The sequence below is a fragment of the Mobula birostris genome, chromosome 6, assembly GCF_030028105.1.
Source record: "Mobula birostris isolate sMobBir1 chromosome 6, sMobBir1.hap1, whole genome shotgun sequence".
NCBI lineage: Eukaryota > Metazoa > Chordata > Chondrichthyes > Myliobatiformes > Myliobatidae > Mobula > Mobula birostris.
The window spans coordinates 44,460,764-44,479,943 of NC_092375.1; the positions used below are offsets into that span (position 1 = coordinate 44,460,764).

General features: G+C 41.2%; 1 protein-coding gene across 1 annotated transcript in view; it reads right to left on the reverse strand.

The window, feature by feature from the left end:
• Window positions 1–19,180, reverse strand: part of igsf3 (immunoglobulin superfamily, member 3) — a 197,931-nt gene that overhangs the window by 25,003 nt on the left and 153,748 nt on the right. Inside the window, exon 6 of the mRNA XM_072260381.1 lies at window positions 15,446–15,847. Coding sequence (XP_072116482.1) covers window positions 15,446–15,847 — 402 coding nt within the window. The remainder of the gene's footprint in view (window positions 1–15,445; window positions 15,848–19,180) is intronic.

The window sequence follows — 19,180 nt, forward strand, 5'->3', positions numbered from 1 at the left end:
CTGCATCAGCGTTATCTTGTATTTCCATACAATGTTACATTAGGCTGTTACACATCTATTGTCAGAGAAGTACTTGCATAAATAGGTAAACCACCTTCATACAAGCAAGGACAGGAAACAGGGCGAAGTGAGTACACTTATTTATTCAGTAAACTATGGGTCAACTGGCTTCAGTCTCGCCCGTCTGTTCTGAAATTGTTAGGTGGTGGCGTTCAAGAAAACAACGAACATCTGTTCCAGCATGTCATGACAGCGTTTTTAAAGTCAAAAAAACTCACTTTACGATTTAACTCTCACGCCGTCACACCGACTGCGCGTTATAACAGCTTGCGCAGTACCAAGCAGAAGCAGAAAAAAGCATTGTTGTTGTGTTGTTGTCATGACAGCGTTTTAAAATCTCTCCGGTTACCCCGTACACACTTCGCCGGATATTAAGCGTTTTCAGATTTATTCACTCTGGAGAGTGTTTTCGAAAATCTCCGTTTTCGGGGGCTGAAAACGCCGGCTCAGTGTGGACGGGAGGGCAAAACGAAGAGAAAAAGCTTTGCTTTCAAAATTATCCGGTGTAATGTGGACGTACCCTTAGTGTACGGTCATGCGCTTTGATGGAATTTGGAGGTGCAAAGGGACTTGGGAGTCCTCGTGCAGGAATCCCTGAAGGTTAACTTGCAGGTTGAGTCAATACTAAAGAAGGCAAATGCAATGTTAGTATTCATTTCCAGGGGACTAGAATTTTAAAAAAAGATGTAATGCTGAATCTTTACGAGGCATTTGTCACACCACAGTTGGAGTGTTGTGAGCAGATTTTGGCTCCATATCTAAGAAATGAGATGGTTTACAACAATGACCCTGGGGTGAAAGGGTTAATGCATGGGGAGCATTTGATGACTCAGGGCCTGTACATGCTGGACTTTAAAGGAATGAGGGGATCTCATTCAAACCTACCAAACATTGAAAGGCCTTGATAGAATTGTCATGGGAAGGCTGTTTCCAAAATTAGAAGAGTCTAGGACCAAAAGGACATGCTCAGAATAAAACGGCATCCCTTTAGAACAGAGATGAGGAGGAATTTCTTCAGCTGGAGGGTGGAGAATCTGTGGAATTCATTGCCACAATTGGGTGTGGAGGCCAAGTCACTGGGTGCATTAAAAGTAGAGGTTGATAGGTTCTTGATTAGTAAGGCATCAAAGGTTACAGGGAGAAGGCAGTAGAATGAGGTTGAGAGGGAAAAGAATTAGCCATGATGGAATAGTAGAGCAGACTCGATGGGCTGAATGGCTCTTGGATACTTGGTGGATCTATATGCAGCATGAGTTCCCAACCTGGGGTCCACAGACACCTTGCATAAAACAAAGTTGGGAACCTATGATCTATGGCATCATCCTGCCCTACCTGGACTCTGGCACCTGAGGTACACACTTGGCAGCATGGGTGCCTTGTGGAAAATTGTAAATGAAATATATTTATTAAATGATCACCCTATCACTAACCACTCCCCCACCCTTAGTTGGGTTGTCGGGAGGGTCATAGAGGTAAGCTCTGGCAATTGCTCCAGTCATGGGGTTTGTAGATGTCCACATCCTCAGAACCTTGGGACATTCTTGGCAGGAACTGATTGTTTAAGGGAGAATAAACAAAATAACCAGAAATAGCTGCTCCAAGCATAGCATGTACTTAAAGTGGATGCTTATCTGACATTTTTTTTAAGAACTTTGCATTACAGAGATGTCCACTTTACGTTATCCACTTTAAACCAGCTGAGTGCTAACTACATTCCACACTGTTGGACAACACATTGCATACGCTGGCAATTAAAGCAAGAAGCCTGAAACTGCACAGATGACAGTTCCCAGACAAATGGAGTTAGAGAGCTCTATGTGGCACTTCTGGGCTTTGGAGCAACATGGTGCATCTGCAGTATACATTGATTAATAGACCTGAGTGGCTCAGGCATGCATTAATGGATGACGTGTTACGGAACTACTCCGATGTTTATGTGTTCGTCTAGCAAAGGCTTTCTATCATACTCTGAAATCATTCTGAAATGAGGATCAAATATTTCAAAATTTTAAAAAAACCTTAAACCCTCTCATGATGACACTGACTGCTCACAATTCCTACCAGTGCATTATTATGGTCATCTAGAATATAGCCCTCTAGGTTTCAGGCCAATTTAGCACACATTCTCTACATATAAAGTTTAATTTTATGGCTCATTTCATAAACAAGTCTAGTAATCCACAAGGGTTAATAAATTTAGATAAATGAACAAGTTACTGATGCTGGCTGGAAAGAACAAAGTGGAGAGGACAAAAAGAAGGAAAATGAGAAAACAAAAGCAGTGTTTCTGTATTTTGATTGCTGTATGTGAAAACACTGCAGGGTATATAAAGAAAGGGAGAACAATAGATCTGTTATTTTAAAAAAAATATTTCGGAGTTACAGAACAATGCTGCACATAAATGACACAAACTACAAATAGTAACAAAGATATAGTCATACAGAATGACACTGGTACAAAAGGATGAAGATAGAAAGGCTCAGACAGTCACTGGTGAAAACACAAACAAAATACATATATGATCATAAACTGAGTTAAACTGTATGCATGGAAATATACTTAGTTTGTGCAGTCTTCCTTTTTCTACAACCACATATATTCTTGTTAGCTTCCATTTATTTACTATTACGTTTTGTTTGAATAAAATGCATTGCATTCAGCATTTCACTGGATTGTTGCTTTTAGTGATTTTCCTTATCACAATTATGGGTCAATTTTGTGAATTAAATGCATGAGATTATGAATGAGCAATGTTGATTGAGGAAACTTCAACAATAATTTCTCAATGCATAGAATCTAGTAAATCCCTGCAAGTTCCTAAATTATTGAAACAAAATATAAAAGGATTAATAATCTTTGTGGTACATTTATTAATAGGAAATATGTATTCCTAATTATAACTCCCTGTTGCTTTGTGAAAATGCAGTAGATTAAATAGGAGATGAAAGAGTTTTTTTTTTAATTTAAGGGGATAACCTGACTTAGGGAAAACATCAGATTCAGTTGTTGAAATTCAGCAATAGTGAATGCTGCTGGCATTATTTCAATAACAAAGCAAAAGCTGGATCATTATTTTATTATGATCAGTTTTATTTTTTGTGGGCAATTATCAAAAATGATGTATGCTCTCCCGGACAATGATTTAGGGTGAGAAGGTGCGCTGTTGTTGAGAAACTGAACATGCATTCTGAGGAAAATGGCTCCATTTTACAAAAGCTTTGATGTGTAAATTCTCGACTGCACATCTGCAATTAGTGATTGAGCACTTGACTCCAACGATCATTGGTTGCCTTAGCCAGTAAGTGGGTGGATATTATGCAATTTCCCAGAGCTTCTTAAAACTGTGTTAATGAAGGTGTTGAGAGGTTTGCTGTTTTATTATGAAAGACAACATAATTTGCATAATCACTTCACCCAGAAGCTAAATCAAGCCCCCTGCTTCATTAGTGCTCACAAATGCAGAAAATTATTACCCAAAGTACAGCTTATTTTGAGACTGGACGTCTTTCTTCTATTCTGGTTTAATAAAGGCCTGGAAACAACCCAAACTTACGAGGAAAGGATTATTGTTGATTTTTTGGTGGTTGCTACAATTTGTAACAGCCCAACATGCAGCAATCTAATAATGAGGTAATTTACGTATTCAAAATCTAATTATTCTGAATAATTACATCACTTCATGATAGATTGTTAGATTGGTTTTATTGCCAAATTTCCATTCACACTTGCACCGATTTCTGTTTTTTTTAATACTAGATGACAACCCAGAAATGAACTCGCCAAGGCCTCCTGCTACGGTCCAGCTTGTAGAAAAAAAATAGAGGTTTATGGGCTGTGTAGGAGGAAAGGATTAAAATTAATCGTAAACATGAGGAATTCTGCAGATGCTGGAAATTCAAGCAACACACATCAAAGTTGCTGGTGAACGCAGCAGGCCAGGCAGCATCTCTAGGAAGAGGTACAGTCGATGTTTCAGGCCGAGACAACTCAGGTTGGAGGAACAACACCTTATATTTCGTCTGGGTAGCCTCCAACCTGATGGCAAGAATATTGACTTCTCTAACTTCCACTAATGCCCCACCTCCCCCTCGTATCCCATCCGTTATTTATATACACACATTCTTTCTCTCACTCTCCTTTTTCTCCCTCTGTCCCTCTGACTATACCCCTTGCCCATCCTCTGGGTTTCCCCCCTCCCCCTTTTTCCTTCTCCCTGGGCCTCCTATCCCATGATCCTCTCATATCCCTTTTGCCAATCACCCGTCCAGCTCTTGGCTCCATGCCTCCCCCTCCTGTCTTCTCCTATCATTTTGGATCTCCCCCTCCCCTTCCACTTTCAAATCTCTTACTAGCTCTTCCTTCAGTTAGTCCTGACGAAGGGTCCCGGCCTGAAACGTCGACTGTACCTCTTCCTAGAGATGCTGCCTGACCTGCTGCATTCACCAGAATTAATCGTGTTGTCAGCACAACATTGTGGGCTAGAGTTCCCCTATTTTGCGGTACTGTTCTATGTTCTACATTTTACAGCAACAGGCATTTGCTGTAGTTGGGCAACTGTTGGAGTTGGCTTTAAGCTGACCCTTGTCTCTTTAATAACAATGATATTCTTCTGCCAATTTTACAGATAATGTCATAACCAGACATCCCACCTCTCCCTGAAGTTCCGGGAGTCTCCCGCATATCGATAGTAGCTCCCTGACGCCCGGAAATTATATACAATATCCCGGAAATAGATATTTTTTGAGAGGGAAAGCGTGCATCCTGATTGGTCTCTCTTCATGCTCAGATTGGTCCCCAACCACTGGGCCACGAGGAAACAATATGATTTGGCGATATGAAACAATATGAGTCAGCTGCACTTTTCCTCATTCCCTGTCACGCACTGTTGAATTTTAACGCACGCGAGGTCATCAGTGACCCAAGACGTGCAAAGGAATGGGTCCGTGACCCATTTGTGAATGTCCCTGGTGAATCATCCATGTCAGTGTGGGAAAAAGATCAACTCCTCGAGCTTGCAAATGACGGTGGGCTGAAAGGTATGTTTGACATAACATCTCTGCCGGCATTCTGGATCAAAGTCAAGGCTGAATATCCTGAGATAGCCATGAAAGCACTGAAAACATTGCTTCCATTTCCAACATATTTCTGCGAAGCGGAGTTTTCTGCAATGAATGCAATGAAAACGAAATTGCGGAATAGACTGGACATAAAGAACCCCCTTTGAGTATCGCTGTCCCCCATCACCCCTCGATAGGACCGTGTTGTTGCAGGAAAACAAGCCCAGGGCTCCCACTGATTCAGCGATACTGGTGTGTTGCAATGATTTTATATGTTCATATGAGGAAAATATGTGCTGTGTTTAATATCCAAACATTACTTAAAATGTTATGATGCTATTGACTTATTAGTGACTTATAATTCAGTGGTCCCCACCCTCCAGGCCGCGAAGAATACAGCGGTGGCCGGAACACACCCAGCACGTCTTTAAGAAAAAAGCTGAAATAAACAAGCTAATTAATTAGGTGCCGCCAGATCAGAGGTGATTGCCGATTGTGTTGCCTCTGATCTGGGCAGACATTTATGTGCTAGGCGGCCCCTAATCAATTAGCTTGTTTATTTCAGCTTTTTTCTTAAAGATGTGCTGGGTGCATTCTGGCTACTGTTGTACCACTGCATTCTTCACGGCCCGGAGGTTTGGGACCACTGTTATAATTGACTTACCACTACATTCATGTGAGGAAAACATGCGCTGTGTGTTTGATATTAAATTCGTTAGATAAACCCCTTTAGAAACGAAATTGAGTGTATTAGCCACTTACAAATGACTTATAGTGGACTTATCACCTATATTCCGGTTGCGTTTAACACCCACCCCTCCCTGGGTCGGCCGGTCTGCAAGAATATTGTCAATATTAAACTGGTCCGCGGTGCAAAGAAGGTTGGGGACCCCTGATTTAAACTAGCTGGCTAGCTGCCAAGGAGCTACGCTACTGATGTCCTACGTGATGAGGCCAAACTCCCTGTAGACTTGCTTAAAATTGTAATAGAATAAACATGATAATATAATACAAGTACATATTTTAATGTCACATTTGCTGCATATACCCAACTTGGTTTACAGATTGGTCAAAATCACTAAACAAAGTATTACATACACCCTTGAAGGTCGACGGGGGTGGGGGGGAATATGGGGCTGCGGGGGGCTGGGGTGCTACTTCTCTGAAATGAGTTTTTGCAGGGTGGGATGTCTGCATAACAAGAGAAATCTTGTTCTCAGGATGAGAGCAAAACAACAATGAACTATGCATCTTCAATCAAATTAATAGATTGTGATATCACTAAGAAAGTACGAAGGAATCATAAATTAAAGCAAGTAGATTCAAAGCTAAATCAAAGAAAGAGGAAGAAATAAAAATAAGGAAAAAGGATTTTATATTTGTGAAATCTCTCAATAAAGAATGGGGACTCTTTGCTTACAATAGTTCAATTGTCAATGTTAGGAATTCTGACTGGTAGTATTTAAAAAGTCATCACATCATTCTGCCTGATTGATGGAATAAGACTTTGAACTTGCTGTGTAAGTTTAATTTGACCTACTGCACAAATGCAGCAACTTTATAGTTCTTATACATTTCAACAATGAGCCATTCAGCAAGATGCACTTTCCATGAAACACAGTACAATGCCTTTCGGACACCAACATTTAGATACTCACACATGCACCTTGCCTGAAGGTGTTGTACCATATGAGCAGAGGAGCAATGGATGCTAGTTGGCTCACCATTATTTTGACAACAAATTATAGCCTCTAAGACATGTTAGGATTTTTTACTGTGTGTTGAATTAATCTTGTTCAGGCATCATTCTAATTGGAGATCAACTGCCTTTTATTCAATTGTTTATTAGTTATTTCATCTGGACTGAACTGTTCCAAAGTTGTGACAATTCATGCTTGCTTTTACACTGATATGATAGAAACAAAGAAAACCTACAGCACGAAACAGCCCTTCGGCCCACAATGCTGTGCCGAACACGTACTTAATTTAGAAATTACCTAGGGTTACCTATACAACAGGAATTCTGCAGATGCTGCAAGTTCAAGCAACACACATCAAAGTTGCTGGTGAACGCAGCAGGCCAGGCAGCATCTCTAGGAAATGGTACAGTCGACGTTTCAGGCCGAGACCCTTCGTCAGGACTAACTGAAGGAAGAGTTAGTAAGAGATTTGAAAGTGGGAGGGAGAGGGGGAGATCCAAAATGATAGGAGAAGACAGGAGGGGGAGGGATGGAGCCAAGAGCTGGACGGGTGATTGGCAAAGGGGATATGAGAGGATCATGGGACAGGAGGTCCAGGGAGAAAGACAAAGGGGGGAGGGCACCCAGAGGATGGGCAAGGGGTATAGTCAGAGGGACAGAGGGAGAAAAAGGAGAGTGAGAGAAAGAATGTGTGTATAGAAATAAATAACGGATGGGGTACAAGGGGGAGCTGGGGCATTAGCGGAAGTTAGAGAAGTCGATGTTCATGCCATCAGGTTGCAGGCTACCTAGACGGAATATAAGGTGTTGTTCCTCCAGCCCGAGTGTGGCTTCATCTTTACAGTAGAGGAGGCCGTGGACAGTCATGTCAGAATGGGAATGGGACGTGGAATTAAAATGTGTGGCCACTGGGAGATCCTGCTTTCTCTGGCGGACAGAGCGTAGGCGAGACCAGACGCAGACTGGGAGACCGCTTTGCTGAAATGCCATTCCCTTCTCGCAATTCCTCCGTCTCCGCTGCAACTGTTCTCAGGATGAGGCTTTTCATTCCAGGACGAGGGAGATGTCCTCCTTTTTTAAAGAAAGGGGCTTCCCTTCCTCTACTATCAACTCTGCTCTCAAATGCATCTCCCCCATTTCACGCACATCTGCTCTCACTCCATACTCCCGTCACCCCACTAGGAATAGGGTTCCCCTGGTCCTCACCTACCACCCCACCAGCCTCCGGGTCCAACATATTATTCTCCGTAACTTCCGCCACCTCCAACAGGATCCCACCACTAAGCACCTTTCCCTCCCCCCCTCCCCCCGGCTTTCCACACGGATCACTCCCTACGTGACTCCCTTGTCCATTCGTCCCCCCCATCCCTCCCCACTGATCTCCCTCCTGGCACTTATCCTTGTAAGCGGAACAAGTACTAAACATGCCCTTACGCTTCCTCCCTTACCACCATTCAGGGCCCCAGACAGTTCTTCCAGATGAGGCGACACTTCACCTGTGAGTCGGCTGGGGTGATATACTGCGTCCGATGCTCCCGATGTGGCCTTCTATATATTGGCGAGATCCAACGCAGACCGGGAGACCGCTTTGCTGAACACCTACGCTCTGTCCGCCAGAGAAAGCAGGATCTCCCAGTGGCCACACATTTTAATTCCACATCCCATTCCCATTCTGACATGTCTATCCACGGCCTCCTCTACTGTAAAGATGAAGCCACACTCAGGTTGGAGGAACAACACCTTATATTCCGTCTGGGTAGCCTGCAACCTGATGGCATGAACATCGACTTCTCTAACTTCCACTAATGCCCCACCTCCCCCTCGTACCCCATCCATTATTTATTTTTATACACACATTCTTTCTCTCGCTCTCCTTTTTCTCCCTCTGTCCCTCTGACTATACCCCTTGCCCATCCTCTGGGATCCCCCCCTTGTCTTTCTCCCCGGACCTCCTGTCCCATGATCTTCTCATATCCCCTTTGCCAATCACCTGTCCAGCTCTTGGCTCCATCCCTCCCCCTCCTGTCTTCTCCTATCATTTTGGGTCTCCCCCTCCCCCTCTCAAATCTCTTACTAACTCTTCCTTCAGTTAGTCCTGACGAAGGGTCTCGGCCTGAAACGTCGACTGTACCTCTTCCTGGAGATGCTGCCTGGCCTGCTGCATTCACCAGCAACTTTGATGTGTTGCTAGGGTTACCTATAGCCCTTTATTTTTCTAAGCTCCATGATATAAAAGTCTTTTTCAGCATTAGAAGCTGTGTCAAAATAAGTTGATTTTCATGATCTCTCAGTGCTGCCCTTTTATGAAGTGGGCCAGGCATTCAGAGGCAGACACATCATGAATAGTCTCCCTGGGTCTCAGCTGCTGAGTGACTCTGTAATGAAATACTAACAAAACTTGTAGTTGACTGGTTTTGAAATTCCAATAATCAGCTCCAAGAAATTTAAAACATCAATATGGCTTTCCAGTAGCTGTGATCAAACAAGTAACTTTTAATCAATTGATCTCTGTACTTGAAGAAAAGTTTGCCTCTGTAATTCTCTGCAGGTGACTCTCTACACCTTCTCATTACTGCATTAATTTGTCTTTCTGTATCTGGTGTCATTGCACAGCCTGTTATCAGACATTACATAATCTACAATCTATAAACTTTTCTGATTTGTGCTTACTAATTAACTTTCAGAAAAACAATACACAGCTGACTTGCAACTGAGTCCAAAAGGACATGAAGTAACCTGAAGCATTTTTACACTGAAATTGTGCATTTTAGTTAAGCAAAGTTAATTGTATATTTTGAAGAGTTAAAGTTGGTATCTCAAAATATAACAAGAAGCCACAAAGCTCTAAGATTTTGAATGGTAGGATGATAATGAGACTTACATAATTAGGTCTCTAAATGAGACAAGGTGCAAGTCTACCTGAAAGATTAGCAGGAATCAGGAGTATCAGCAGCAGAATTTCTTTTCTCTCTTTCAAATTATACTAATCAAAATTGTGGAAGATCAATCAGCAAACTGCAGATACTCTATGTTTCTTTCTCTTTTGGTACTCTGATTTTACTCCCAATCCACTCTTTGACCAATTGATAGCCATTTCTCATTCCAGAGTTGTTTCAGTCCCCATACGAAAAATCAGAAGACTGCGGGAGGACGTACTGGAGAATTCCTCCTTTAATTGGTGATTGTTTCATTATTACCACGTGCTGAGGTATAGTGAAAATCTTTGTTTTGCATGCTGTCTTTACAGAAAATTTCACTAGAATAGTATATTAAAGTAGGACACTGGAAAGGAATAACGTAAAACAAAGTAGTGTACCTTCACAGAGGAGGTGCATGTAGGCAGACAATAAGGTGATGAGATACAAAGCCATGAGGTAGACTGTAAGGTCAGGAATCCTAATTGTCAACCAGTCAACACAATGAGTGGCAATGTAATATTGAACAGAAAGGTGTCGACTTGATCCTGTAGCAGCAGCAACAGCCTTAAAATTGGCTCAGATATTCACAAGATAGGAATGTGAAAAACCAGTCCCGGAGCCAGTTTAACTTTGACAGTTACAAGAGTAAATAGTACAACAATCATTGTCGAGGCTCACATGTGTTAGGTGTTACTTGGCCTGTCTTTGAAACTGAAGCACAAATAAATTTCTACAATACAAAAATTACAATGAAACTTTTTAAAAAGTAAAATAAAGTTTTAAGCATCCCACAAATGCACAGGGGGAGTTACTAATGCAATTACGTTGCACTAGTCAGGTTTGAAATCAGATGTAATACCAATGTTAGAAACAAGTTGCACTGTGTCACAGAATCCTGTTGTATTATGTGTGAAAATGACTATAATTAATTTGATAGAAAACAATTACAACTTTAGTAAATGAAAGAAAGAACCAACAGTGAAAAATGGTATTTTTCAATATCGCTTTGGGAAGATATTAAGTTAATTGGATTCTCTTCTGTGAAGTCTTTGGAGATTAATTCTAAAAGAAAGGTCAACAGACAGTACCTGCCACAAACTGCAGCAATTTGTACAGTGAAGGTAGGAGCAAGATTTTGTTCCACAATGAGAGAGATAACTGCACAATAATTGTATTCAGCATTCTGTTTAACATAACAGCTATCATTTTCTTGGTTAGGTATCAAGGAAACTTGATCTTGGGTCAGATAAAAATTAAAAATGTAATATTAATGGATTTATGAATAATTTGTTAGACATGAAAATATAATTTTTATTAATTCAGATTCTAAACAATTTTATATTAATTCACAAGAAAAAATGGTAGGAACTATGGGCACGTTAGGAGTAGCTATCAAGAGAGATCGCATGGGTGAAATCAAAGATGTGAATGTATAAAACGGTAGTTGCAATGATCAAGGAGCTCAATAGCTGCGGGTGGAGCGCAGCGAAAAATGGTCAATATCAAGACTGATAAATGGTGAAAGGGATTATTTGCCTGTTACAAACCAGCCCATTTTTATTCCTACTGTCCTGGTTGGTTCCTAGATCCACGCATCTTATTCACTTTTACAGATTTTACACCCTTCCCTCTCCATTGGTTTAACAGTCAGCTTTTTTCATTTTCACACATTTTTCGTATACGTCTTTTATTTCTTCATTGTTTGATCTCCACTTAACCATTTCAGGAATCGTTTCATTTCTTCTCATGTTTATTTGCTTGTATTTCACCTCCCTATTACCTCTTATTTTGTCTTTTCTGGCGAGTTGCTTGCTATGTCTCCCCTCTTGTGAAACGGGGACCCCTCTTTCTCCCTTATTAGGGAGAGAGACAGAGAGAGCCTGTGGTATGTCGAATACCGGGTGAACGAGTAGTCTTTGGGGTACTGCAAGTCTGTGACTTTGTTGATGCTTTGCTGCACACTTGAGTGCTCCGTGGGGGGTGCCAATGTTTATTTTCTGCTGGTGGGGGAGGGGGCATTGTTGCTTTGCTGCTGTTTACATGTGGGAGGGGGAGCTGGGGAGGGCTTTGGCGTTCTAACACTTAACTGTCATTCATTCTTTGGGCACACTCTTCTGTTTTCGTGGATGGCTGCAAAGAAGAAGTATTTCAGGATGTCTATTGCATATGTTCACCAACATTACATGTACCTTTGAAACTTTTGAATCCAGATTTGAAGGGAAGACTTCACTGTAATGCTGCCAAGAGGTCCCAGCAGTTCCTGGGAACTGGCTCATGCCCCATGAATGGAGAAGCAGTTATTTGGGTCAAGAATCTAAAGATCCCATTGCGCAATCAACCTGATTCAATCTCACAAGACTGCCAAAGATTTTTAGGAATACATGGACCAGTGAAGATGGTACTTTCCAGAAAGCCTTCAGTAAGGTGTAGTTCTCAGCATTTCAAGGTATTTCTGGAGTTTTCAAGGTAGGTGCGCAGTAAGGAAGTGTAAGATGAGCACAAACACCTCTTCCTGTCTAATGTGCAGATTAAAACTGGGTCTGTTCCTAGTTTGTGTGGCGTGTGGACAAGTGGTTAAGGCATTGGTCTAGTGATCTGAAGGTTGTTAGCTTGAGCCTCAGCTGAGGAAGCTGTTGTGTCCTTGAGCAAGGCACTTAACCACACATTGCTCTGTGGCGACACCAGTGCCAAGCTGTATGGGTTCTAGCCCTTCCCTTGGACAACATCAGTCGCACAGAGAGGGGAGACTTGCAGCATGGGCAACTGCTGATCTTCCATACAACCTTGCCCAGGTCTCAAGTCATCATCGAAAATCGATGAACAGCCGAAGAGAGAAAGAGTTCCTAGCTTTAGACATGGACAGGGCCTGAGGATGAATTTGAGAGAACAAAAATCAGCTTTCAGGATTCTTTCATCTTTGTCACTACCTTCCTTGAATACATAAAGAGAAACATTCACGTGCACAAACCTGGGCGCAGAGTATTATTTCTTCAGGGCTAACAGGAGAAAGGTAGGAGAGTGGGGTTATTTAGGATGGTTGTTTCAAAAACCCAGATTAGGCACGATGAGTTAAGCAGTACCCTGAATTTTTAGGACTCCATGACGATCAACCCCTAATTGGAAGAACGGAGAGATCTTGGAATACAGATCCGTAATTCCTTGGAAGTGGTGTCCTGGGTAAGATGGTGCTGTAAGGAATGCTCTTGGCACAATGGCCTTCATAATCAATGTGATGAGTGCAGGAGTTTGTATGTTACTTGGAAATTGTATAAGATGTTGGTGAGGCCTAATTTGGAATATTGTGTGTAGTTTTGCTCACCTGTCTATAGGAAAGATGTAAATAAGATTGAAAGAGTACAGAGAAAATTTAAAAGGGTGTTACCTGGACTTGAGGACCTGAGTTATAGGGAAAGGCTGGATAGCTTAGGAATTTATTCCCTAGAACATAAAAATTGAGGGGAGATTTGTAGAAGGTATGCAAAAACATGAAGAATATAGATTGGGTAACTGTAAGCAGGTTTTTTCCACTGAAGTTGGGTGACACTAGAACTAGGGATCATGGGTTAAGGATGAAAGGTGAAAAATTTAAGGGGAACTTCTTCACTCAGAGGGTGGTGAGTATGTAGAATGAATTGGTGGATGCAGGTTCGATTTCAATACTTTAGAGAAATTTGTATAGGTACATGGACGGGAGGGGCATGGAGGGATATGATCCGGGTGCATATCGATAGAACTAGGCAGACTAATGGTCAGCATGGAGCTGATGGGCTGAAGGGTCTGTTTCTGTGCTGTTGTGGTCTATCACTCTATCATTAAGTATCAGCAAGGGACATTAGGAAAGGCAGCACAAACCAGTGGACACAAATCTAAAAATTACACAGGAACTGGGAGATCAAAGGTCTTGTGTGCATTATTACACGTTGTACAGTATGCGAAGGGGCAAATTGACAAAGTGTTTCAGAGACAGTATGTATTCTGGGCTTTACAGAGAGAGGCATGCAGTGTGAGAGCCAGGAAGACATGATGAACCTTCATAGAACACCGATTCACCCCAATTAGAGCATGTGTCCAGTTCTGTGTGGGAAAGATATTTCGAAGGAGAAAGGAGTTAGTAGTTGATTCTGGGGATAACTTTAGATACACTGTTAAATGAGAGAAGCTGGGGTCGTTAGTTTTCAAACAGAGAAATGGATCTGATAAAGATATTTGAAATTATGAAAGATCTAGGCAAACCAAAGGAGAGAAATCATTCCTCTTGTGCAAGGAAATAATGTCTGGTGAGGCACTATGAATGGCTCAAAGTTGAACATTCATTGCTCCTGACACACAGAGACTATACTTACTGCTGAGATGCAACCTCAAGAATATTACTGGTCATAAGCAAGAGTCAATTCTTCTCACAATAATCTGAATAAAGTCAACTCTCATCTCAAGGGACAGTGACATTTCAGATGAGATGATGGAGATGGAAAGAAGGAGAAAGAGATATAATGTTTAAATTATGGATTGAGTGACAGGGAGTTCGACCATGACTGATAGCATTGAAATTCATAATGTCCTTCAAAGCTGATAAGAAGCTTCACCAATGTAGCATGAAGAGGGAGACAAGGGGCACTTAGCTGATGTAACAAAACGATCTGTGAACTGAACCATGATGACAATATGACAGAATTATGTTTTGAGGCAAACTGTACTTTTTGTCTAAAAGTAAACGCAGGTTTACAAAATATCAACAATCATAGTGTGAGGGCTCAGTAGTTTACCCAATGAGTCATGCTGAGTTAGTTGGTCAGAAGCAGTGTTGAGGTGAGAATTCTGCCTGATATCGCTGGCTTAATTCGTCTCGACTTCTAATTCAAAACGCTGTGGAGTCAAGGCTGATATTGTGGTGCTGTAGTGAGGGAGTCAAAGTCATTGTCAGAGTACTATCAAGGAAGAGTAGGTCAATTATTTCCAGTGCTCTGGCCAGTGTTATCGGTCAATCACTGAAAATAAACCAAACAAACATTGCCGCTTGCAGGTTTGCTGGTTGAAAATTGACTACCGTGGTTTCAACCTTAAAAATGATGACAGTTCAAAAACGCATCAGCATCCAGATTCTACTGAAATCAACGTTCAAAATAAATATATTATCAAAGTACATACATGTCAGCATATACAGTACGACCTCAATACATCTTCTTGCAGTCTTTCACAGAAAAACAATGAACTGCAATAGAATCAATAAAAGGACTAAGGCTGACCAACAACCAATGTGCACCTGGTATGTTTGGGAAAATATGATCGTGCAACACTTAATTGTGTCCCTGGGCAAGACACCTAGAGCCTGTGAACTATCTCAGTAATTGCTAATTCTCAGAGAAAGAAGGCTGTTAAAATGACAATAAAACCTAAAATGTCTTTTGTTAAATATGATGCATTCAGTGAAAACATGTATGTGAAATGTAACTGGAGCACAATGCAGAGCTCTGTGGTATTAAAAGCTTACAATTATTAGCAGAAAATGTACAGCCTAAAGGATTGGTCACATTAGACAATCCAAATATCCTTAGCTGCAGAATGTTAGTAAGACAGGAGATAGATGATTTAGAAAGTTGAATAGCCCATACTGCACAACAAATAGACAGGGTGCCTGAAAGACGAGACTGCAAACATATTCTATGCTTACTAAGTAGTTCTGTAAATGAATAAGGCAGCCAAGGCACTTACCTGGAGGTTTAACCTTCACCTCCAGAATATTTGAAGATTTACTGATTTTCATCATCCACCGGTCCATTTGATTTTGATGCCACAGTTCTGCGATGCATTCGTACTTTCCTGCCTCCAAGTTACTGGCTTTAGAGACAGCCAGGCGGATGTTGTTGGATGATGTCTTTATTATCGTGGTTTTGCTTTTAAAATGAGTTGCCTTCTCTCCCCATGTGATAGAAGTGTCACGGCCAAATGTGATGATGTCATAGCTGTTGGAAGATTCATTAGGCTGGAATTTCCACTTTACAGATACTAATACTCGAGGTGGATAGTTAGGCTTGATGAAACACTGGAGTTCAAACGTGTTGTTGTAGATCACCAAAGGTGTTCGTGTTATTGCAGTAACACTGAAACCAGTTTCTGTAATCAAAAAAAGTGATTGTGTCAACTTCCATCATATTACAATCAAAACAGACCGTGGTAAGAAATTCAAAGCTGCGCAGAAGAGATTATAAATCCACAGATTACACTCACTTCCACAGCCTTGCGTCAGATGAAATTAATGTGAATGCGACTAGAACTGACGGAGAACAAGGCTGCGAGTGTTTAGTGCTGGAAATCAAAGGATCATTTCTCTCCTTTCAAACCACAAAAGGTTAACAAGATCTTTTGCCTGTTCTCTCCAAAACCCCTCATCCACATCTTCCTGAAAGCACCCACACGTACGTTCTCTTGGCTGTGTAGTCATTCTTCATACTTACACCTAGCCAAAATATTTGACTGTGGCTAGTCCTCAGATAGGCCTGGGTATGTACTAAATCAGCAAGTCTGAAACGCACTTTTCCTTTTTCAGTTATATTACTTGGGGCCCAGAGATTATATTTACCAGATTTCATTATTCTCACTACTATCCTTCCCACACATTCCTACCTGTTATATATATTTGATACTTCAGTAATATTGTACAGATATTGTTTGTTTTAAATAATTTATTACTGGTTATATGTAAAAGTATGTGAATGGCATACGTCATTACAACACTACATCTGTTGTGCACGCCTCACTAAAGTAAAGAAAGTACGTACACAAGTTTATTCCTGGTCACCCGTGTTTTTCTTTCAAGTAGTTTTATGTTTTGCAGTTACAAAACTTAACAGTGCTGACAAGGAAGTTTTAAATGAACCCAAGATGATTACTTACCTGTTGCAGCACAGTGAGACATTTGAGTTAAAAAAAAAAGAGCAGTGAGACATTCTAGTTTCAAAAAACACAGCACGTGCATCTTTGGGAAGGGACATAGGTGGATAAGTTAAAAAAGGTAGAAACAGACAGAATTCACGGGTTCATTAACAAAGAGTACTGGGTGATAATGATCATAAAGTAAAAATAAATCAGAAATGACTGGCTACATTGGAAAGATAGACATGTTCGATTGCACAAATAATAATTGGATATTGTATACTGAGTGAACTGAGCTGTATTTTGAAGCAAATGAAGTAGCCAATGAAAAGGAAGTGCCAATTTTGCTGAGTGCATTAGTTGGAAAGGCATATGGTTTGCTCAGAAGTTTGTCTGTTCCAATCAAACCAGCCAAACTGAGCTTTGCTGATTTCATAAAAGTAATGCAGGAACATTTAGAACCCAAACCATCATTGATTGTAGAACACTTCAGGTTTCACAGGCAGAATAAAAAGGAAGGGGAGTCCATTTCAGCTTACATAGTTGTCAGCTCAGTGATGGCCTTAATGATGCATTGACAGATCGGTTAGTTTGTGGAATCTTGCAAGAAAGCATAAAAAATGGCTCCTAACTGAAGCACAACTCATTTAAAAGAGTGGTTGAAATTGCTATATCTATGGAAACAGCAAACAGCGATGCAATTGAATTGCAGTCATAAATGAAAGTGAGCGAGAACAAAATTGCAATGTCTAAACGAAACCTGCCTGGCCCAACAAATCGTATTACCATCGTGGCAGGGGCTCACATACAGCAGACCAATGCAGGTTTAAAGGCAAAACTTGCAGAAAATGTAACAATGTAGGACACATACAAAGAGCATGCCCAGCAGACAAAAGTAAATGGACTGCACAGGGAAGAAAAAAAGATTAAAAAAGTCAAGTTGCGATTTCAAAAAGAGCCCTAATCTACATGCTGTTGATGAAAAACCTGATAATGTGTGTGACAAAGGACTGAATAGCCTTGAGATTTACAATATGAACACTAACAATAGACAAGCAATATGGCTTACACGAGAAGTTAATGACAAATTAATTAAAATAGAATTAGACACTGGCTCAGCTGTTTCAGTCATTCCATAAGATGAGTTTGAATGGCATATCTGAACTAAATCCTGCAGATATCCAACTAAGAAATTATTTTGGGGAAAAGAGTATGACATTCGTAACAATGAAATACAACCACCAACATGCCACATTGGGCTTTAACGTGGTAAAAACATGAGGGTCAGCACTGTAGGGTCGTGACTGGCAGAGAGAACTACAACTTGATTGGAGATTCAGCCATCATTTACATGCCACATCCCCTGCAATAGAGTCAACTGAAAGCGAATTAAGTACTGGATGATGCCACAGCAGTGTTCAAGGATAGCACTGGAAAACTCAAACATCTCGAGGGTAAAATAGAGTTGAATAAAAATGTCACACCCAAGTTTTACAAAGCAAGCTACTGCAGATCACCTGATGGATGAAGGAATTCCTTCCAAGGTTGAGTGGAGCCCATGGGCAATGCCAATGGTTCCAGAGGCTGAGTAAAATGGGCCTGCCAGGATCTGTGGTGATTTTAAGGTTATCATCAACCCAGTACTGAAAGTAAATCAATACTCTCTGCCAGGGTAGAGGATATCTTTGAAAATCTTCCTGGAGGAAAATAGTTCAATGAAGTGGACCTAGCTGAGGTTTTCTTACAGATGGAAATGGAGGAACAGTCCAAAGTGTTTCTCATCATGAACACTCACAAAGGGCTTTATTGCTATAAAAGGCTTATTTTTGGAGTAACATCCACACCTGCACTCTGGCAGAAAGCTATGGTCTAGGTACTGCAAGGCTGTCCAGGTACTCAGTGTCACCTGGATGACACCATTGTTACTTGTGAGGATGACAAGGAACATCTCCAAAATCTCAAGACAGTGTTACAAGAATTAGAAAATTATGCACTCAGGGCACAGCCCAGCAACTCTTTAAACCAAGTGTTATACAGTTGACACACTAGAATGTACAAGTGTGCTGAGAAAAATTTAAGCAGTGGTGGATACCCCAATGCTACAAGACATGTCAGAGTTCCAATGGACAAAGCAGTTCGAGATGGCCTTTCAAAAAGGTAAAGGAATGGTGACGTCAGACATTATGATCCACATTGTCCAGTGAAGCTTACCTGTGATGCGTCGCCCTACGGTATACATGCAGTCATGTCACATGTTATGAGTGGGAGAAATGAACGCCCCATAGCTTTTGTACTGCACTCCCTTAGTGCAGCAGAGGAAAATTTAACACAGATTGACAGAATGCCCTTGAGTCTGGTTTGGGCTGTAAAACATTTCAACCAGTACTTGTACGGGAGAGAGTTTACCCTCTTCACTGATCATCAACCACTAGTGTCCATTTTCAATCGATGGAATGGTGTTCCATTAACAGCAGCAGCACGAGTGCAGAGATGGACTCTGTTTTTTGGAGGACACAATTACAAGTTCAAGTTCAAGAGGACAACTAATCCTGGAAATGCTGATGGATTGTTCTA